The following is a 23,533-nucleotide window of genomic DNA, read 5'->3' on the forward strand; positions in this document are numbered from 1 at the left end:
CTTGTGCGTGGTATTGTTAGGCTGAGAGAGATTGTGCGAGATCACAGGCGGAACTCACTGGCCTAGTTCACTGCATCTGTCATAATCTGGTTCGACTTTGTGACAGGCCAGCCAAAAAAAAACAACAACACTAAAACTGAAAAGCTAAGTCTGCTACCTTAAATTTCTCGTCACTACTGATGGAGAACTTCAAGATGAAGATTTGGAAACATTATAAAATTGAGCAGAAATTACACATTTAGCATTTCATGATGTTAAGATTAAAACGAGAGAACATAAGCAAGCCAATGGGGTAAGAAGACTTCTTTTTTCAGATAACAAGACTTAAGATCATGCCAAAATTCTCTTCACAAATGCTTCTTGATTTAAGGATGTTTAGATATTTATACTGGGAAAACAAGACAAAAATACTGAGTAAGACAATCACCTTTTGTAGGTTTTTTTTTACTAGCCATTAATATCCCCTGATGATAGTTTTTGTAATATTTACTATATTTTTATAACTTAACATTTTTTAACTTTTCATTGACATTTATAGGACCATGTAAATTAAGGATTCCGGAACCCCTTTTAGCCTAAAATATTTTCTTCAAGAAAATATTTAAATAATTTAAACTTTAATTCATATGTTCACAATACTCTGATATCAGTTAGTGGTCACATGACATGGAGGTAAACATTTTTTAAATTTATAAAAAATAATAATAATAATTGTATTAATCTTTTCAACATGCCCCAGTTAAAAAAAAAAAACTCTGATATAAAGTATTTAAAAAGTACTTAAAAAAAGAATGTTGAAAAAATTCTGAAAAATAACCCCCCCCCCCCCCCCCTCCCAAAAAGGCTTCTACCAAAACCTACATTTTTCTCATGATCACGATGCCCATTCCATAATTGCTTTAATATGAAACTCTTTCTGTAAGCTCCTCTGTCTCATGGTTCTGAGCCTTGCCCTCTTCTCCTCAGCCAAACTCACGACTGTATTTACAGCCTCTGACCTGGCACAAGGATTAACGTGGGAAGAACACGCAGAACTGTGTGAGAACCCATCTGCTCCCCGGGTGAACAATTCCTACATCCTGCAGGTCCTTTACTTTTACTCATGATATAAAGCCACACTGCTTTCCTCTTCAACTATGCCTCTATACATCTCTTTGTATCCTTGGTTAACCCCTCCCCCTGATGCATGTCTACACTCTGTGGCGTAGGCATCTGCCCTCAACATCTGTCACTGTGATATCATCCATCCAGACCGGCTGAACACCCAGCCCCCTCTGTACAGATACAGAGAGTGAGCCACAGACACTGACTAGTCACTGTATGACAAAAACACCCAATGACTGGACTAAAAGATTTTTCTTTAAGGGACAGAGATGCACTTTGAAGACAAGACAGGAAAAGTATATATGAATACCCTGCGTGTTTGAATGAGGGTGACATTGAGGGTTCACAGCAGCTGTTTGACACACACCTCTCCAGCTGTTACTAGGTCAGCCAGGATTGTCAAATCTGCTTTGGTTGCGAGTACAGAAGTGCTAAAGGTTGTCAGGACAGCTGTCGTGAAAACAGGATGTCTTTGCGTCAGCAGGCGGGACAGGTGTGCGAAACAAGCACCATCTGAAAAATCATTCGGCTGTTAGGGAATTTACAGTTTGGGCCTTCTGCTGCATGTTATTCAGATATATGCCTGGAAAATACTCACTTTAAAACAATTATCTTTATGATGTTCTGGAATTTCCCCCAAAATGACAACAGAACAACATTACTATATGTTTTCTCTCTGTATATTTTTTATTTACAATACTTTTTTCTTTAATGCCAGGTAAAAGGATTAAATGCAATACATAAATATGAACATAGTAAGGAGGTTTTTTTCCACACGAATTTGCATATAACTAAAGGCTGAAATCAAACAGATACATACTCTCAACAGATACATTTTTCTTTTTTTTTTTTTAAGGAAACCTCACTCCCTACAGAAGAAAAGACGTTTATATACACAATACATGCACTCGGACTCGCTTCCATTAATGCCGACACACAAAAATGACAGGTGCATTGTAGGTGCATTTTAAAACAAACAAAAAGAACAGTGTTTCACAGACTCGGGTCTGACTTTATGCGTACACTATTGCGGTGTCATGAATGTGCTGTCTAAGTAGAGTGAGCTCATCTCGCTTTGACAACAGGAAGAAGGTCTTGTGCACAAATTTCCCCCATGCACACAAATACGCTCACACGGAAACAGACTGTACCATCTTACAGTCTTATCAAAATGTCACACATAATTAACAAAAATAAAACTCCCGGACATCTGATACTCTAAAACACAGAATGAAGGTTATTGTTTCTAGAATGTGGGAAGAGAGTTGATGAATTGTTCCACGTCTTCTGATGAATCTCAAACTTTCATTTAAAAACATGTCACAGTAGCAAGTTCACTTTCTAAAATAATGCAAAATAAATCGTTTTAACGACTGGGCGGCCTCACATTCCAACTGATTTGCTAAAACAGACTGTAAATGACAAACTGCAGTTTAACAGATCAATACATGCTGCACACATCATCAAGTAGAGCTTTGACAAACCTCTTAAAAATCCGGCGTCATAAGTCAAAGACTTAACACTACTTACTCAGAAACTACACGGCCACTTTTGGCACAGAGTATCTGCCACTCCCATTGCTTGAGGGCGGGAACAGGCAAATTAAAAAAACAACATCAATAAAGGCTAAAATTTCCTGAAAGGTGTCCTATGCTTTAGGAAACAAGAATATGCAAGAATACAAAGCATAACACACCACAGAAAGGAAAGGAAACAAAACGGAAAGAAATTAATACCTATTCGAAAACCAAAATCTGTCAAGATCGTTCATGCATGAGCCTCAGAAGGTACAGTCCTCTCATTTTCTTCTTAAGGTGATAGAAAAACCCAAGTCCGTTTTTCAAGTCGTCCATTTTATCCACCAGTGTTCGCGGAGAAAGAGGGTAAAGCTTATATTCTCTGGATCTTATCGGCCACCACTACGGGATTCTCCTTACGGATCTTAGCAGCGGCTTCCGCCTTGTAGTCGTATGTGCAGTTGTGCTTGTCTGAGTACCGGTGAATTCCACAGAACAGATTGCCACATCGACAGCTGAAACCTGTAAAACCAAAGAAGACGTAAGACCTCCGATCACAGATATCACACCAATATCAAAAGGACCAATCAATGAAGTCTCACCTGTTAGTCCGACCCTTTTACGGCAAGTAAAGCATCTATTTTTCTTAGGTTTGGAGGAATCAGGGCTCTTGCCCTCATCACTGCCCTGAGCCACAGGGATTGGGGAGTAAGCGGAAGTGGGCTGTGTTATGACTGTGGGAAGAATGGAAAGAGAAAAATGTCAGAAATGAAAGCGTTGCAATGTGGCATGAGTGGATTCTGAAAGCAGCCCGAGACCGATTTCTGAGTATAGTCGCAATTTTATAGGGCTGTACCCTGAAATAGGCTCTCCCAAAATCCCAGATTCTGTCAGAACGAAGTGAGAACTTCATGAACTTAAGACAGTCATCGGTAAACAGCTTACACTAAGGCTACGTTTACACGACAACGATGTAGTCAAAAAACGGAAACGTTTTTCACGATTTCAAAATGATTCGTGTTTACACATATCTGCGAAAATGACCAAAAACGCTGTATTGCATATGCCAGGCCAGTAGTTGGCGCCTTTAAAATCGACACGTACTGCGCATGACGTCACCGTTTTTAAAGATTCCTTTATTGGGTGTTTACTGGGAAACAAAAACTTGCACTTTGAAACCTGTTTTAAAAAAATATGTGTTTTCCGTCCCCCAAACAGGCTCGTTGTGTAAACGAACAGGCAAAACGCATAAAAAGTTTCCAGTTTTTGGCTGAAAACATTGTTGTGTAAACGGCCTGTAAAACTGGAGCAGGCCCAAAGACTCTGTTTGCAGTAAAGTCCATTTTAGTACAAAGAAGAACTGAGAAAACGGAGCTTGATGTCTGAAGGCCTAACAAACACAAACTTGACAGTGCTTCTTTTGACATTCACACTGTAGACTTAAATAAACATTCCTTGCATACTTGAACAATGATGATAAGTAATAAAACAGATCTTGCTTTCTCATCTTGTGCGTCATCTTGCTCATCATCTTGCGCACTGCTGTAGCTGCAGACATTTGAATATATATTTAGACAGCACAGTTTTGGTTTATTGACATTTGACAGGCATTTGTTAAATATTCCGTCATACACATTATAAAATCCCCCCTGCAATCAAGCAGCAAAACGGTGCACAAATATTGGTTGTTTGTTTGTTTAACAAAATTATTAAGGGTTGTACACTTTAATGAAATATGTTTAACAATGTTTATTCACCAAGTTTAATAAGTTTATTATTTAATTTTGTATTATAGAGACTGGTGATAAATCATGAAATCAGTTATTTTATTTAATTGACAACATTCATTTTAAACAGTAAGAAGCTACATGTAGTTTTGTAAGAAAATATACAGTGTTGGGTATAGTTACTTTGGAAAGTAGTTAGTTAGGTTACAACGTTACCATCAATTAAAAGTAATCAGTTATGATACAGCGTTACCTATTCATAAAAGTAACGCGTTAGAGTACTCATGCGTTACCAAAAATTAAAAGCCGTTTGCAGCGGCTCACACATGACAGACACAGCCCCCGGCCCCTTTAAATGCACCTAGAAGTCGTGACTCCCGACAATGAATAACGTCAATCATCCGACTAAATTAACACTGCAGGATAACAATAACAGGAAAGACAGTCAGCAATCGGCTATTCCACATGGCGTTTTATTTATTTATTATCACAGAACATATTATTAATCAAAATTCACACCTAACGTAACCCAGCCCGGGTAGCCTAGGCTACTGTATATTATGAGCACCACAAGATAACTCCTGATTTTTCTTTAACTTTAAATAATGCAGTTATCAAAGTACAAGTATGCTTACTTGTAAACACAACCTTAAACAGACTTGCAGATTTAAATCCATTTAGAAATGATGAACAACCAGCCAGCCAATGATCTAACAGAAATTAACAGCTGCCTGTCAGACAAAAATGAAAACAAACCGAATTAAATCCTTCATTGCCACACAGGCAAATGACAAATCGCTTAATAGCCGAACTAATTATTATTAAAGTGTCACTCACATTCACAAGCCTAAATTCGCTTTAACACAGTCCTCTTACATTTACTCTTCAAAGTAGTGATTAAAACGTAGCGTTAAATTTGAGGTAGAATTTTTGGCGGTCGACAGAAGCTTTTCACCAAAGCAGAGTGTGCATTTTACCGTTATGTTCTTTTCTTTTTCGTTGACAAATTGAAAATAATGTGCGTACTTCCATAAACCAAACACTGTCCACTCTGCTATCTTGCCGGGAGTTCGAAAAAAAAAAAAAAAAAACACACACACACACAGGGTCAGGCGCAGGGCACAGACGCATCACAGCCATTGACTTTACGATCACAGAGCTTCGGCTCCGCTGATACTGTACATCCGCCGGTGGCACAGTAGACCTAGGACTACTGTCTGACAAAAAGCAGGCTGCAGTCGGGATTTTCCTTTCCTTAAAATAACGGATTACTTTTTTTTTTTTAAATAACGAAGTTACTGATTACTTACGCACGAAACTAACGCGTTAAGTTACAAATTTCAGGAAAAAAGTAATTAGAGTACTCTAACGCGTTACTTTGTAACGCGTTACCCACAACACTGAAAATATAAAAGAATGCATCTAAATGTAAATCTTAGATGAAATGTTATAAAAAGTCAATATTTACCAGCTAATAATTTAACAATCTACAAGTCGTTGTTCATTTTTATAATTTTTATAATTTAATTAATACGTTTGGAAATTATTATTTTAGTTGTCATCGACATTTTTTCCACAAATCATCTTTATACATGAAAATACACATATCAGAAATCAAAGGGATCATCATAGCCCCTTTCACACTGCCATTCCGGCAAATACAGGGGTAAAGTGTTCCTGTAATTGTTCCCTGGTCGCTAGATTTGGCACTTTCACACTGCCAGTGATGACCCGGTATATGTGCGTGCTTTCACACACAGCCCTTGAAGATCCCGTAACGACACGTGACATCAGCGCGTGACGTGTAATGTACGAGTCGACAACACTAGGCACGTTATACTTTAACTGAAGCAAGCAAACGATCTCAGCGTCAGCGCGGAAAGTGAGGAACTAACTGATCTCTGCTTCATTACAGTTTGCACATATGTTTTCGTCGCGAATGTTGATCTTCCTTCAAAACAGCCGGTAAAAGAGTCGTGCGGTAACGCGCGTCTTCACTTCGATACGGAATTAGATCTGGCTTTTGTTCAAACAGCGCTCGTTCCGGTTCGATTAACCGCAATCTTACTAGGTCCCCGACCCGGGTTCTATTCGGTAATCAATTCCGGGACGTGGTTGCTTTCACACAGAAGGCGACCAGGCAATGTTACGGGAATATTGCGGGTCCGACGTGCAGTGTGAAATGGGCTCATGTTTGATGGTCCTTGACATGAAATAGTCTGAAACATTCTGTGTTAGTCTAAACAAGCAGGTTTTTGTTTCTACTTTTACTATTTATTTGATCATATCCCATTCCAATTACCTGGTTCAGCAAACTCAGCTTTAGGAGACAGGGCCTTTTCTTTTCTAGAAATGCTCATTTCCGTCATCTGTTGTGTGACTGGTAAGGAGGTGGAAGGAATGCTTCTGCAAAAACAAACAGGTGGAGGTTTTAACATGCTCCGGCTTTTCTTGAAACACAGGAGATCATTCAGACGTCAAGCAGCTGAACATAAAATGCATTCTTTCCTATTCTGAGGTTTAACAACAAACACACATGAAGTACTCACTCTCTCATGGTATCTGTGCTGGGTGCAGGTGAAGAGTCTGCTTTGTTTATGCTGGCTTCTAGTCTCTGTATGGCGGAGGCCTCTGCTGAGGGGCTTCCAGCTGCTCCAACAGAACACAGAGACACATATCACAAACAGTGCACAGGTGCAGCTGTACTACACTATATACTAAAGGCCTGCGACATAAAACAAGTGTAGCTTATTTAAAATATCTCAGTTCAGCTTAGAATAACTTGCTATCACTGAGTGCTGCTGATGTGTCACGCATTTCTTAACCATGGTCTGTTATTGCTGTAGCAAATATAATATCACTGTCTTCAAGAGGTGCAATGAATGAGAGCCCTTATACCATAGTATAACTACATTTTTTGTGTGGTCTGTAACCATAGAGAGCTCTAACTAGTAGAAGGTTAGACAAACAGGTTAATGTTTCAGTGTGACTTACCCAGGGGGCTCATGGGACTACGATCACTGCTTTGCTGTCTGTTCAGGTGCTCCTTATAGCACACCGAGCACATGCCATTGTTCCTGGGGTTGCCATAAAAACCACAGCCTGTGGTACATAGTATAGGCATGGGACTCTGGTTTGTCTCTTGGGCCATTGCTAATATATCACAAAAGAAAATGGAGACAGAACAAGAGTGTTCTTGTTAACAATGACAGCACTATGTTTGGCTTACATGCACATGCAATGAGTAGAGAAGATCACTGTTTTAAAGGTGCACTCATTAGTTGATAAGGTATAGATATTCTAAGCTATTGGTATCAGATTGGCATTATTGTGGGCAGATACTCAAGGCTGCAGTATCAATTGGACATGAAAAAGCAGCATTGAACTTTTAGTACGTATAATGTGTTCATTATTATACTCTTTAGTTATCCAATTTTGTTTAGATGTATGGTTATCTTTGGTAACACACCGGTTAATGATGCTATATAAATTATAAAAAACTAAAATAAAAAAATCTATCAAAAATCAATGAAATCAAGTTCTATTAGATTAAAATATAGACAGTTGACAACAAACTCGTTGAAACTACTTATAAACTGAGCACTAACATACTAAATTAACAAAGAACTCTTATAGTTTCTCAAAAACAAATGTTATACTATTATTAGCAATTACGCTGTATAGTCACGTGACCTCATTATGGCGGCACCCATGAGGGAGACCCGCTCCACGTAGAATAAAAAAAAAGCTTCTTCTATAAAACTGTCTTTATCTGTATATAAATGTACATCATTGCAATTACATTTCATAAAATTGTGATACATTTACTCGTGTGTAAAATGTTTAATTAGTAAAAATGGACCTTTAAAGCTCAAGGGTTTCAACTGTTCTAAGTATCTAAGCGTGGATACACTGGAAACCCCGCTATAATTAAAAGTCCTTGTTTTATCTCCGCCAAAAATAAGACACAAGCTTCTCAACCACTCTCATCTGGACAGAGTAATTACAGTCAAGTGAACCGATTGAACGGACTAACACCGAGTTCTGCCGTTTTTATTCCTAACCTCATCCAAACTGAACTCGCTTCTAATCCGTCTGTCTGTATCTGTAAATTAAGTCTACACATTAAACAGCACGGCACAAGGTCTGCCACCTAACCATGACTAACCTAACGAGTGGGTGTCAAGCGTGATATGCAATTTCAGGAGGCAATAAGGGTGAGACTAAGTGTACATCTCTTATATGTAATTTTAGGTAAACAAAGCACAAAAGCAGTTCACGTGTTAAGCCACGCGAGTCAAGTCGCCGACACCAGCTGACAGACACCGCGGATCAATACCAAAACTAGTGCTAGTGGATACTAGCGGTTAGCACAATTTCAAACCACCACTCAACCGAGAATTACAGGTCATTTATCCGTCTACATGAAGGGACAGTCGTGTCCGGGTTGTAAAAGAGTGGCGATGTGGCTCAAAACCAGACGAGCTTTCGGTCTAGACAGCATTATAAGCGTATGGGTATATAGGTAAATTAGTCATCTTAACGTACTTGTGTCGAATCTCTCAAACGAATACACTGGGTGGATCTGAGAGAACAGAGTGAACCAGAACGGCGAGTAAACGCCAAAAATAGCGAGACGTAAAATATCATGACACATCGCGATTACAGAGCAGCACTGGCTTTGTTCATTCTTCCTTCTTTGTCTTTTGCTACAGGATTTCCTCCCTAGACAGACAATCTGTCATTCGAACAAGCCTAAAACAAAAAGCTAACTGGCTTAGCCAGCTGTTTGTCTGAGTGACTAGTAACATACAGCACAAAAACGCGAACAACTAAAGGATATTACCTTGAATTTATACGCTCACGGTCGAACAACAAACAAGACAAAGCACAATGAAGGTAAACCGTTGGGACTGTGTGTCTGTTTCGAAAGAAATTACAGAAAAATAATAAGTAAACAGTAAAATAAGAACAGACATCGCAAATCGATTTATGATTGTATGTACAAGGTGAAGAGTAACGTTGGCGACTGTCCGTGGCCGGGTATTTTTTTTTTTTTTTGTGCCCAGGGGAGTCACGTTCTGGGGCTTGTGATGTCCAGGAAGGTGCTGCTGACAACTTGGAACACTTTGTTTTTTTAGGGACCCACCCGTAGAACAAAAACGCTCGATACCTCGAATAACCCTGGCATTTATAGATCCGAGCTAGCGGTTTAACCCGGTGTGCTAACGTTACACGTCTTGAATCGGTAATCGTTCATCGCTTCCTTTTTCGAGGTCAGACAGTTTTTCCGTGAATCACATCGTCAAACCTTTGCGATTATCGCCTAAATAAAATTCATATAAACCTTTAGCGCTTACCTTGAATGATTTTAAAACCTAATCAGTCGATGAACGTCGGTTAAAGAGCAGGAACTCTTCGAAAAGGAGTTTGTCTTCCTCTCGAGGTTCTGTCGGTGATGTAAATAAGTCAATTCCTCTCCCGTCTTCCCCCTGATATCTCTCCCTTCTTTCACTCTGTTTGTTTCCTTCTTTAGTGAAGGGGAGTGACTGATCGCGTCATCGCAGATAGAAAGGCATTCATTGGTCATTGGACGCTCGTGGGCGGGGCGTGGTAGTAAAGAGAGAGACTTAGGTCTCTGCAGAGCAAAAGTGGGCGTTTATCACCATATGGGTGTTTTGAAACTGCTGGGTGTTTCTGAATCATGCAATCTAAATGATCCCCCTTACCCAACCCCACCCCTAAACCTAACGTCACTATTACATCAACTAATCAGGTATCATGGTGTAAAAACACCTTGATCTCGTAACTCCCATTACTTTCCTGCAGAGACCTATACTTGTAAAGAGAGGCACAATCCACTTTAAGGTTTGCCATCTAGTATCTACACACTGATGACGAAATCATACCTTCCTGATGAAAGTCTCCCAAGCCTGAAGACAAACAACAAAGTCAACAACAGGCTCATAAAATAAGGTATTGAACATTTAGTAGGTATTTATTGTGTCATATCGATGATATTTTCACTCTTACTAGATATTTTCAACATTTACCAGTCTTAAGTTTGTGTTATCTGTCCCACTCTGTTGTATCACAGCTATTTTTGTCATTGGCACTGTAACTTTTGGCATGTTGACACACTGATGCCATCTTTATACTGCAAAGGAAAGCACAGGAACCACTTCTGAAATGGTGCGTTGCACGGCCTGTATAGTGTTCCACAGAGGTGTTAAAAAATCTTTGCATAGGAATTCCAGTTTCAGAGTATGAAAAATATAAATGTTGATAGATAAAGGATTCATTTAAATATAAGTTAGAAATAGTTAAATATATTCAACAACAAAGTTTGAGGCTTACACAAAATGGCCTGTGTAAGAAGATGTCTTGCGTACATTTTCCACTGACAAATTCTTAAGATATTTTCAAAACTTTCATTCATTTTCTCACCTCTGTGCTCTCATGTGTTTTTACACTATATGCATTACTTGGTGTCAGTCAGTTAACTCTCACATGAACTTTACAAACCCACAAGCCTTGAAGCTGGTGTGAGAGAGATTCCTTTCAGTAGTGTAACCCAACTCTGTGAATCCTGAGGGTGGCTTCGCACATAAGCAAAGGCAGAAGCCGCCTGGTTGTTTCTGAGAAGAAGAGTTTGAAGTGAACGAGTTTAAAAAATGCAAATTTAGGGAAAATAAACCTGTCTGAACTAGAGTTTGGTCACACCGTGTGTGCAGTTTGCATGCAAGTGTTGTGTGTGCAAACATGCTGTACAAGAGAATGGTTTTATTGCATGCTTCACCTTTAATCTGATGTTTTAATGTGTCATTGCTTAAAGGGATACTCCACCCCAAAATTAACATTTTGTTATCAATCACTTACCCCCATGTCGTTCCAAACCCATAAAAGTTTGTTTGTCTTCAGAACACAATTTAAGATATTCTGGATGAAAACTGGGAGGATTGTTACTGTCCCGTAGACTACCAAGTAAAATACATGGTCAAGGTCCAGAAAAGTATGAAAAGCATCGTCAGAATGGTCCATCTGCCATAAGTGGTTCAACCATAATGTTATGAAGCAATGAGAATACTTTTTGTATAAGAAGAAACAAAAACAATGGCAAAAAAAGTCAACGACTCCTCTCGATCACCGTAGTGGCATTTTGGAAAATACCTGCTACTGTAAATGCAAACTACGTACACTTTTCTGTGTCTGCCGCACCACAAATGTCTTAAATTGTGTTCCAAAAACAAACTAAGCTTTTACAGTTTTGGAACGACATGGTGGGTATCCCTTTAAGTAGAGATCTCAGCCCATGTCAAACATGAGAACAAGGCAAACAAGCTCCATGTGATTTTTGCATTCTTATCAAGATGCATAGAAACCCTACCTAGACACCTATTCAGGAAAAGGGAATGTGTGCAAAAGATATTGCCTTATCTGCATGCATTCTTAAGCATACATAACTTCATAGCATTTACATTATTCATTATGCATGAAGCTCTCAAATATCCATTTGTGTATATTTAATAATATGTTTTCCTTATATACATACTCTTTATGGAACAAGTTTTGCATGTGATTCAGATACCATTGGAAATGGATGCAGTTTCTTCATCATGCCTTAAACATGGTGGACAAATAGATATTATATAATTAAACCAGAACTGTGGTGTATAGTAAGGTGGATTTCCTTCCTTACATTTTTGCTCTTACAAGTGTAAGCTCTTAGTTTACTTAATATAGAGGTGAGAATTAATATTTAGAAATATTTATTGTTTTATTTATTTTTTATTGTTGTAGTGTGTTCTTGTAGCTGTAAGTATGTTCCTGGGCCATAAAGTGTTTGATACAACATAAGTTGTATTATGGTATCAGCTGCTGGTGCCATTGTCTCGCGTGTGTCGACCCATAACAGCATCAGAAGCACATAAACACTTACACTCACGTGAGTTTTCACCTCACGATAATGAAACCTGTTAGACTAGGCAATATAGTCATTTGTTAATCAAAATGCTTTACTATGGAATGACAGACAACCATCAGTAAAGCAGCTAACTAACAATATAAAAATATATAAAACTAATTCAGTAAATATCTGCATTAATATCAGTGTTAGTCAAAACTAACATTGATATTTTAAAACAACACCGAGGTGAGGTAATATCACATTGCTAGTTTTCTAGAGGGATGGAATGTATTTAAATCTATAAAATGCACTTTTGAAGCCAGTCTTGATTCGTCTGTCAGATATGCCTTTTTATTTTGACAGCTTCTTCCTGCCCTTGTAGTTGTTTCAAGTATGCTTTCACTTTCTGTCAGTGCCCTTCCTCTCTACTTCAGCCTGCCCTCTTTATTAAGGGAAATTTTGTTCATTTGCTCAAAAGTACCCAGTATTCTGTCAGTTTTTCATATAGTTTCAGTGTTTACATTCTGCTTTTACATAAAAGAGGTCCTGCTTGTACCTGTAGACATTTCCAAATATGGCTTTAGCAATTACATCTATGCATTTTCCACTTTATTTTCAAAGTATTTCATCGATCTGTCTTCAGATAAAAGCCATCCTGTTATAATTATGAACTCTGCAGTTTATTCATGTCTTGATCCCGTTTAAAATAATGTATAACCAAGTTCAGTAACATAACAAATATGTTGAATCATATGAACAAACATTGCACGAGTGTGAAAATATTTTGTCCTTTATCACCAATGAGATAAAAAACAAACAAGCCATGCAGCACTAGTAAATCCAGATTTAATCATTGGCAATCAAATGTCCCTGTCACAAATGTTTTGTTCAAGCTATGATCAAATGGATATAGAAGAGTGCAAAATAGAAATGAATCACACTTAAATACTTTCCAGACAAACCACTCTTTTCTTTTCCTGCACAGGCAGTACTGAGAATACGGGCTGAATTAAAACGTGAGAGTAACAGGGCACCAGCCCTTCTATAAATATAAACTTTCATCCACCCAGTGTGTATTAAATATCCTGACTATAGGATTCTTCAGAGGAATGGAATGCAGCTCATTGGCTCACATGATTACCTGAAGGCGGTTTAGTCTGATGACAACAGTAAAGATGAGACACTGTAACGATTAGACTGACTCAGTCATGTCTACTGAAACTAAATAGCTCTTTATGTTGTCATATGTATACTGTACATGTAGTATAAATTAAATTATAACGATCAGGAATGTTTGATTCTATAGTTGATACTGTTAACATATCTGAAAAACCTTTTCTCCAAGACCTGAGTTGGAAAAAATAGCAACCTCTATGGAACATTTTGTGTTTCTGTGATCAAAGGTGCGCCAGTGGCTGAGAGAATGAGGGAGAGAGAAGAAGACATGCTCAGAATACAGTTACGGCCTGTGTCAGTTCTCCCAAGATGGAATCCCCAAACGCTGCTGCTAAACTTAGCCGAGGAAAACAATCTAGCTCTCTGCAGGGCGAAGAACACAAGTGCAGTGATAGACACTCAAGCTCATGGGATCACACACACACACACACACAGACTCACACAGACATTGACACAGTATGCACAAATACACTGTATGAATACAAATACCTTCTGACTGGGAGGGTAATGTGCACTGAAAATGGGTCAAACATTGAAAATGAAATGTAGCCTAACATCATCTGAATTCCCCTAGATTTCTCATTTATTTCAACAGACAGCCTAAAAAGGTTTATGTTTAGTGACATCACGTGGTCAGTATGTGTAACAACAATGAAGGATCCACAAATACTGTTGGTGTTGTTGGATTCAATGCTATGCAAAAGTAAATAGATGGAATCCCAGGAGCAAGCTGAGGTTAAATGCCTGTTTTAAGGATGTAATAATAACAAGCTTGGTTACTCTAGAAATTAATTGATTATTGAATCAAGGGAAAAGTCTCAAAGCCTGACCCACAAGAGTCACCGGTAACTTCTGGTCTTAGTAACATTTTGGGTATTTTGGAATTTTTTTCTTTATATTCAATTTCAAATATTTTATCCAAAGAGACATTGCGTTCAAGTTTTTTTTTTCATGCATTCTTTTAGGAATCAAACCCATGACCCTGACGTTACTAGCACCATGCTCTATCCTATTCCTATTATGAAATATTGTTGGGATCATTTAGAACCATAATGACAAAGATTAATTAGATTCAGTTACCTATAAATACAATAGCATATCAAGATCTATTTATAAAACCTAGAATCTTCTCTTTTTCTCCTTTTCCATACATCTAATATCTCTATTTCTATACTTCTACCACTCTTTGGAGCACCATCCCTCAGGAAGCCTCAGGCATATTTGAGTAAAATCTATCTTCTTATTAATTTCTCCAGAGACACTTTCAGACTTTCTGTTTTAAGTCTTTATTGTATGGCAGCTTTTGCTCTAATGTGCCAGTTACTCTACACTGTTTGCTCTCTATTAGTTTTGCATGCCACTTTGTATTTTATCTATGTATTCTTTTACAATCTTAATATCTAAAATCTTATTTTCCTGTACTCTAAAATCTATTTTTCCTGTACTTTTACAATGATTGCACCATTTCCTGCAAATTGAAGCAGCATTAAGACTAACTTTTGCACTGGAGGTGAAAGTACAGCTCACAATGACCCTGGTTACCCTGCGGCACTAATCGTCTATTATATCCCTCTTTGCACTTTCTATAGTCAGTCATTAGACCATCATCCTCTATTTTGGCTTGGAACTGTGTGGCCCCCTTTCTTTTAGAAAAAAAGAGTCATAATTCTGTTGAATAATTCAAAGGGGTGAAATTGAGAGGCTCTAGAGTTTCGACAGGTTATTGTTCCTGGGCAAGGTCGCTGAAGGCTAGTAAAAGTGAACTCTTCGTGCAGGGTTCTGTTCAGTCAGGGCATGGTCCACTGCTACAACATCATCGCACACACACACTCGTGTATGCATGGACACACACATGAGGTCAACCATACTGTATGCACAGAGTGAAGGCCATTCGGGAGGAGGATGCCACGCCATAAACTCATCGCATCTGAAAGTGACGGTAAAGATGACTGTTACTTTCTATGTGTATTTTATACTTTTTCTTTTCTTTTCAAAAGGCTATTTTGATAATGTGTTTGATAAGGTTTTTTTTTTTTTTTTTAGCATTTGAAATTAAATGTGTTTTTTTTTTTTTTTTGATCAATATTATTATTTTTCATTTTGAAAAATCTGATGATTTTTGATTTAAATAAAATAGTTTGAATAGTTTAAAAACTTGAAAGGCAATGTATGTTTTATGCTTTAATGTGAATTATAATTTTCTAGGTAATTTCATTTTGATGGAAACCTAAACCTATTGATTTCACAATGCCAGGGTGGTCATGCAGTTAATATGAACTTTAAGTGTGTGTAACTTATGAACATTACTTTCATTCAGTTGCCCTTTGACCCCTGTGAGAGGACACTGACACTGAAGATGAAAAGCACTATTGTGTCTATTGTAGAACACAACTAAGCATGTAATGACCCGGTCAGCACTTACCGGTCTGGTTACACTGTGGTCACAAACAATACAAGAGACGCTAAACAGCTGCTGGGAACCCTATGTGTCTGACCATTCAGGACTTAACAAAGGCTTCTTAATAATGTCCAGATCTCACATCATCCTTTTTTGTCTTATTTTCTGTTTCGTTTGTCTTTTACAGTGAGCATTGAGGTGGATGAAGGTAAAAATGTTGACTGATTTTTTTTAAATACATTTTTATTTTGAACTTTGGTAATTAATGTAAAAACGAATTGATAGGGAAGGATAATGAATTCAGCCTTTACTACGTGGAAGTTGAGGAAAACTCTAAGGGAGGTAAGGAGAAGCAGGTGACGCGAGATGGCAAACGGAGAAGAGAGAGAAATGGTGAAGTTAGCAGGAGAAGAGCTTCAGAGAAGAGATCAACTGAGATGGGTAATAAAAGAGCAGAAAAGAAACATGAGAAACACCACAAAACAACAAGGAAAGAGGGCGAGAAACACAGAAAAAGGCCAAGAAGGAGTGCAGATGAACAGGAGGCTGAGAATGAATCCAGCAAAGAGAAAAAGAATATTAAAAATGAAAGAACCAAGACAATAAAACTGGAAGATGAGCAGGAAAAAGATGTGAAGAAAAAGAGAAAGAAGCACGTTAAAAATGAGGAGGACGATGCAAATCCTGGAAAGACAAAACAGAAAGATTGTCAGGAGGTTGCCTTGAAAGAAAAGAAAAAGAAAAGGAAGAAGCCAGAGACTACGTAAGTTTGTATTTTTCACTCCCACTCATAATAATAAATTAATAAATGTATCAAACTTTAACCATATTATGGACTTAATGGAGTCTAAAAATCTGAAATCACATAAAAATATGTTTTTAAAACCTTTTTAAGTTTAAAAAATATATATTTTTTAGCTTTTATGACATTAAATAAGGAACATTATTCAGTATGTATATATATTTTATCTTATTAAACCTTTTGCATTAGAGTAAATTAAACATTTAGGGCATTTTTAAATGTATCTACAGTTTGCGTTTCAGCTTTTCTATCAAATAGTTTTACTCTCAGTATAATTAGTAGCTAATGGAAATGTCGTATTAAATTAGAAAATTCTCATTTGTGGTCTGACTCAGCATTTATTTCTCCCTCCCAGCTCAGAATCTGAGTCACAATCTGAATCGAACTCTGAGTCTGAGTCAAAAGACAATCCGGCGGTGGGAGTTTTGGGGTTTCTGACCCCCGAGGAGCTGGAAAAGTTAAAAGAAGCGGTGGATGAAAGGAAAAAGCTGATCACCACACTGAAAGGAAAACCCTGGCCCATGAAGAAAAAACTAGTTATCCTTCGGTATGTCCTGTCACTGCTGTTTTTGCTCATGTGTACACCATCTGTCATAATGCCAGTGAGCTGTGTTCTGTCTCAGGGAGTCACAAGAGTTTGTGGAGAAGTATGAAGGGGCTTTGGGAAAAGGCAAAGGCAGGAAACTATACGCCTACAAGGTCCTGATGATGAAGGTGAGGAGATGATCATTGTACAATTGATGGATACAAATATATCCTTCTGCAGCTTCATCTTTATTTTTCTTTATTAGAAATGGATGAAGTTTCAACGTGATCTTGAGAACTTCAAGACTGCCTGCATCCCGTGGGAGATGAAGATAAAGGAAATAGAAAGTTGGACGCTTCTCATTTTAAGCTTCCTTCTCTCTCCTTTCATTTTTTTTTTTTTAAAGTGAAATTTTTATTCATTATAGCTTATTTTCTCATCTCTAAACAAACTGTTTTTATATTCTTATAGGTCATTTTGGTTCATCAGTTGCCTCTTACTTTATATTTCTGAGGTGGATGTATGGCATCAATATGATTTTATTTGGACTGACATTTGGGTTAGTAATGGTTCCAGAGGTGAGAAAGTTACATATTATTAAATTTAAATGTTAATAATGAAGGCCAGATAAAAAGTTGATTTCCTTAAATGTAACCAGTCCATTCTCATTCACCTTGGAGGCTCTCATGGGAAAACCGTATGGTAGCATGCCCCGGAAGACAGTGCCCAGGGTGGAAGAGGCCAGTGCTATGAATTTTGCAGTCTTATGGGATTTTGGGGTAAATCTATATGATTATACACTACCATTCAAAACTTTTGTCTGTGGTCAGTATGATAAACACACGTTAAATTGATCAAAAGTTACATTACAGTCTTGCACTGTTACAAAAAATATATATGTTTCAAATAGATGCTGTTCTTTTGAACTCTCTATTCATCCTGACAAAAATGTATCATGGCTCCAACAAAAAAATAAATGCAACTGATTATTATAAGAAATGTAAGCACCAAACACGTAATTTCTGAAGGATCATGACACTCAATAATGCTGAAAACTCAGCTTTGCCATCTCAAAAAGAAAACATTTAAATAGTAAATGTGATGATATTTCACAATATTGCTGTTGTTTGACTAAATAAATGCAGCTATGGTGAGCTAAAGAGGCATTTCCTTAAGAGGTATTACGAAATATGACCAACTCAAACTTTTTATTTATTCACACATACAGTAGTTTACATTGCATCCTAGTCTGAATCTTGTTTTTGTCTGTTTCAGGGTTATGCTAAGTACTCAGTCCTCTTCTATGGCTACTACAATAACCAGCGGGCCATCGGGTGGCTCAAATTCCGCATGCCCCTGTCCTACTTCTTGGTGGGAGTGGGTACAGTGGCGTATAGCTACATGGTGGTAATCAGGACGTGAGCGATGACAGTCCATATCAGAAACCCTTTTTGATTATGTCCATAAACAAATTATCCTGAATTCCCCACTCTTATCCAACAGTATGGCCCGCAATGCCAATGAAGAAGGAGGGGGAGATGACACCAGTTTTAATTTCAGTTGGAAGACATTTACTAGTTGGGATTACCTCATTGGAAATCCTGAGACCGCAGACAACAAGTTCGCTTCCATCACCACTAGTTTTAAGGTGTGCTTCTCTTTAAATTCCTTGTGCTGGGCCCACATCCACTTTGTGGGTAATAAAGAAGTCTTATAATGTGAACTGAAATTATCTGAAACAGAATGTGATATTGAAATACTATTATGTGATATTTCTGATTTACTATGAAATATTCTGTTGAAAATGTCCTACTGAGTAACAAAAGGCCATGTGCCAAAAATGTCAATTCTGCCACATAAGAAAAAAATTAATATACATAATATATTTTAATATACATAAAAGACATACATAATAATGACATAAAAAGTTGACATTATGACAAAAAAAAAGATTATGAGATAAGTCATAATTATGACAAACAAACAACTCTTTATGTCATACTGATAACATTTATATTTCATATTGATCATTTAGTGTCTCGTAATTTAGACTTTTTGCCATATAATTTTGACATTGGTCATGAATGATGACTGTCATAAAACATAAATGTATTCTTCTGGTGAAATGATAAATAATAATAAAAAAGAATGATTTGATCCCTTTCATCTGGCCTCTCCCGGCTTCATAATAAATTCAGCACATTAACAGGAGGCCATTGTGGAGGAGCAAGAGAGCAGAAAAGATGACAACATCCACCTGACGAGGTTCCTTCGAGTGCTGGCCAACTTCCTGGTGCTCTGCTGTCTGGCAGGGAGTGGGTACTTGATCTACTTTGTAGTACGCAGGTCTCAGAAGTTTGCTCTGGAGGGACTGGAGAACTACGGCTGGTGGGAGAGGAATGAGGTCAGACTCATGTAACACTCTGCAATAGTAATCCTTTTGTCAGTCAATAAAAATGAATTTGGCATGACTTCACAAACCCCTCAGGTGAACATGGTGATGTCTCTGTTGGGGATGTTCTGTCCGATGCTGTTCGACGTGATCAGTACTTTAGAAAACTATCATCCACGCATTGCCCTCCAGTGGCAGCTGGGACGCATTTTTGCCCTTTTCCTGGGGAACCTCTACACGTTCATCATCGCTCTCATGGATGCCATCCAGCTAAAGGTACATGTTCATCTTTTAACAAAGACTAAAGTGCTCACAGTCCCATCTTCAGTCATTCTGACATTCAGAATAGTAATAACTTGGCTCCCTTGGGCCACAGAATCTGTGTTAAATGAATCATCTTCTTATGAAGGTCATTTATCCTCCTAACTGTCACATATTTTGAAGAGGGCTGAAGAGGAGATCGTGAAGAAGAATATGACAATTTGGCAAGCTAACCTGTACAACGGGACTGTGCCAGACAACTCAACTGCTCTTCCGATCACAGTGCACCCTGCTGATGTTCCCAGAGGGCCTTGCTGGGAGACAATGGTTGGACAGGTACTGGGGAAGAGCGGTTCAATTGAGTTCAGTTTGAATTTAATTGTATAGCTCTTTTCACAATACAAATTTCAGTACAACTGGAACTCAATATGTCCCAAAGCAGTATTGAATTACATCAAACTCACCTCCAGTGAGCAAAATGTGGCAAAGGGGAAACTCTGTAGGAGATTTAGGTATAGGATAACAAAGAAACTGTAGGAGGAACCAAGCCACCTTCAGATGGGAGGCTTCAGGATAATGGTATACACTTATGGTACTGTATTTATACATTAATAATGGAGTATGCTGCAGGTTGTACTTACTTACTGTGCCTCTGGTGGCAGTTTACATTTTAATTTTATTGTTTCACTTTATATTTTGAATCAGATTAATTGGGTGAATGAGACTTAAAAAAAAAAAGAAATTCTTAAGGACCCCAAGCTTTCGAATGGTTGTGTATTATTTTTGTAATCATTTGTCATTACAATTAATTAAAAGTATAACCTTTTTTCCCCCTGACTTAAAGCAGTTTGGTAAATGGCGAAGCAAATTCATATGCTTTGGCATTAATTTCATATTATACTGAGCAAAGTTAAATGCATATTTAAATAAATCTAATGTAAAGCATTTGTATATCCAACAAACATTTAAATAATACAAGGTTGAAAATTTGTCAGTGCTAACTTTAAAAATCAAGTTTTCAATTAATTATTATGATGAATTACACCACATCTTTTGAGATTGTCAGCATCCTCTGTGTCTACAGGAGTTTGTTCGTCTCATTATTTCTGATACAATGACGACTTACATCACTCTGCTAATTGGGGATTTCTTCCGTGCCGTACTGGTGCGATTCCTAAACAACTGCTGGTGCTGGGATCTGGAGTATGGCTTTGTGAGTATCCACAACACATGGCGTTCAGTATCAGTATCATTTATAATAACTGAGGTGCGCTTTCTTCATTAGCCGTCCTATTCAGAGTTTGACGTCAGTGGGAATGTTCTGGGGCTGATCTTCAACCAGGGAATGATCTGGTGAGAAGAGTCGCCTGTTTTCTTGCATTTCGTATGAAACCAGTCCACCATCAAATCTCTGGCATTGTGTATTGTGTATGTCATCAGGATGGGGGCATTCTACGCTCCATGTCTTCCAGCATTAAATCTTCTCCGGCTTCACGTGTCCATGTACCTGCAGTGTTGGGCCGTGATGTGTTGTAATGTGCCTCAGGAACGGGTCTTCAAAGCTTCAGGCTCCAGTAACTTCTACATGGCCATGCTGCTGGTCATCCTCTTCCTCTCTACACTGCCGGCTATATACACCATTGTCTCCATTCCTCCCTCTTTTGACTGTGGACCTTTCAGGTTCTGAAAGTTTATGTATGGATTAGAAATGGTGTGGAGTATGAAGCCGGCCGGTTTAGCATAATAACTGACTTATTTGATGTTTCTGAAATCAAATATCTTAAATTAATTTAAATACAAATTCGACTTAATAGTAACAAGCAGTATGTATGTATATTGTGTATAAACGAGCCAGTTGTTGCAATGGCAGATATTCAGCACTAGAGTGCAGCAGAGTGCAATTTTCTCAGATTATTTTTCTCATCAAACTCGGCACAAAATGCAGCCACTGTTACTTGAAGAAACTTTCTTTGTTATTTTCCATTTTATTATTATTATTTGTTTGTTTATTATACCTGCAGTGGGAAAAACCGGATGTTTGACGTGATTCAGGAGACCCTGGAGACAGACTTTCCTGCCTGGATCGGTAAAGTATTCAGTTACGCCTCGAACCCCGGACTGGTGCTGTCCTTTCTTCTGCTTCTGGTGTAAGTCGGAATGTATAAAAACATCCATATGAGTTTTCTGTACTTCTGTGAAAATGAGCGTTTGTAAGGGTACGTTTTTTCTGTTTGTTTTAGTCTTGCGATATATTATCTGCAGTCCACTTCTAAAACGTACAAAAGGGTCAACATGGAGCTGAAAAAGAAACTTCAAACTGTAAGTTAGAAAGTCCAAATGTCTTAGTTTAAAATTTTATACAGGGTTATATTAGCAGATGACATTACGTAAACTCGCCACTAGATGGAAGCAGAAACACTGAGCTATTTTTTAAATATATATTATTATTGTTATTTACCACATAGACCAATATATATTTTATAGGCAATTTGGTTCAGTTTAATCACTGTACATAGATCTGCTCTCTGCTAATGTTATAAAATCCGTAAATTATTCATAGTCATGTTACTGAATTCTCCAATTTCTTTACAGCAAAATGAGGAAAACAAGAAAAAGAACAAACTCGCAGCCTTAAAAGCAGCTAATGAACTGGAGCAGGCGAAGAAAGCAGGAGAACAACGCAGAAACAGCGCTTCCGATCTGGGTGAGAGCACACAGGACGGGTCACAGCTTCCATCAGTCAGTGCACAAGACAGCAACTTGGAACCAATGCAGAGAAACTTTCCATTAATGTCGAAGAGTTAATGTGTTGTGTTTGGACAGCAGGTGGCCACAGTCTTGAAACAACATGCCCTTGTTTCTGTATATCAGTGTTGCTGTGAGACAGCAGCTGAAAGGTCTTTCTGCCTTTTCTTTCTCAGGAGTGAATGAAGAAAGCAGCAGCATAGATGAAGCAGGGCATCGCAGACAACCTGGACAGAATGGCCGCTTCATTCACCCCTCACAGAGTCATCATACTCAAAACTCTGAACCTCCCGTCTCCTCGACCCACACAACCACCAGACCCCCTGCATCCCGGGGCCACACAGCTTCTGGACATCTTCCAGGTCACCCACAGAAAAACGCTCACTCAAACAGAAGATAAACAGCACAGATGTAAATAGATAAACAGATGCATCTGTATGCTGCATGCACAATATTTAGCACGTATATGACCATCTTTATTTCTTGTTGATTCAGTATAAATCCTGTGCCCAGGCCTGCCGCACATATCATGAATGTGTCAGTGGATCTCAAGGACTCGGTGGCTATGTAACTCTAGAATGATAAGTCTTATCTCTGTGAAAGAGAAATGACTGCTCTTGTTACACGCAGGCCAAGCTAGGGTCAAACTATTTTCTGCATTTGTTGTTTTTTATATTTATTTTTAGTTTTAGAAATATTTGCTGGATTGTTGGTTTACTTACCAAATTGCAACTAATTTATTAAACTACAGCCGAAGTTCAGGGGCGTTTCTAACCTTTAATCAGTACTGGGACACAGGCTTCCCTTTCAAATAAGTGTGCTCATATTTTCAAAATCACTTTTACCTGTACAGAGTTGTTCACACAAGCTGCACACGCAATAAAGAGCTGCTTTGTCATTAAACAAACTTTAGCTTTGTTTTCTAGGTAATATACACTAGTATAGGGACCAATTCTTACTATTAACTGGTTGCTTATTA

General features: G+C 38.1%; 2 protein-coding genes across 4 annotated transcripts; one reads left to right on the forward strand and one right to left on the reverse strand.

Moving 5' to 3' along the window:
- Positions 1–1,768: 1,768 nt before the first annotated feature.
- On the reverse strand, positions 1,769–9,890 carry zfand5a (zinc finger, AN1-type domain 5a). Of its 2 annotated transcripts, XM_052555754.1 has the most exons (6): positions 9,709–9,890; positions 7,343–7,501; positions 6,898–6,997; positions 6,651–6,754; positions 3,224–3,355; positions 1,769–3,143 (listed from the first exon to the last, which is right to left on the reverse strand). In XM_052555754.1, the coding sequence occupies exons 2-6, from the start codon at positions 7,497–7,499 to the stop codon at positions 2,995–2,997; spliced, it is 642 nt and encodes a 213-aa protein (XP_052411714.1). In that variant the 5' UTR covers positions 7,500–7,501; positions 9,709–9,890; the 3' UTR covers positions 1,769–2,994. The 2 variants fall into 2 exon arrangements, with proteins under 2 accessions (XP_052411714.1, XP_052411715.1); XM_052555755.1 differs by lacking the exons at positions 1,769–3,143; positions 3,224–3,355 and adding an exon at positions 3,420–4,169 and having other exon boundaries at positions 9,709–9,880.
- On the forward strand, positions 9,010–23,461 carry tmc1 (transmembrane channel-like 1). Of its 2 annotated transcripts, none has more exons than XM_052555749.1 (21): positions 9,010–9,247; positions 13,658–15,369; positions 16,016–16,036; positions 16,114–16,591; positions 16,986–17,177; positions 17,254–17,344; positions 17,422–17,503; positions 17,628–17,734; positions 17,837–17,935; positions 18,432–18,574; positions 18,660–18,804; positions 19,366–19,560; positions 19,645–19,824; positions 19,993–20,145; positions 20,894–21,022; positions 21,095–21,162; positions 21,250–21,489; positions 21,831–21,956; positions 22,050–22,128; positions 22,402–22,513; positions 22,731–23,461. In XM_052555749.1, the coding sequence occupies exons 2-21, from the start codon at positions 15,333–15,335 to the stop codon at positions 22,952–22,954; spliced, it is 2,901 nt and encodes a 966-aa protein (XP_052411709.1). In that variant the 5' UTR covers positions 9,010–9,247; positions 13,658–15,332; the 3' UTR covers positions 22,955–23,461. The 2 variants fall into 2 exon arrangements, with proteins under 2 accessions (XP_052411709.1, XP_052411710.1); XM_052555750.1 differs by lacking the exon at positions 9,010–9,247 and adding an exon at positions 10,189–10,324.
- The last annotated feature ends 72 nt before the right edge of the window (positions 23,462–23,533 follow it).

The sequence above is a fragment of the Carassius gibelio genome, chromosome B5 (assembly GCF_023724105.1).
Source record: "Carassius gibelio isolate Cgi1373 ecotype wild population from Czech Republic chromosome B5, carGib1.2-hapl.c, whole genome shotgun sequence".
Taxonomy (NCBI): Eukaryota; Metazoa; Chordata; class Actinopteri; order Cypriniformes; family Cyprinidae; genus Carassius; species Carassius gibelio.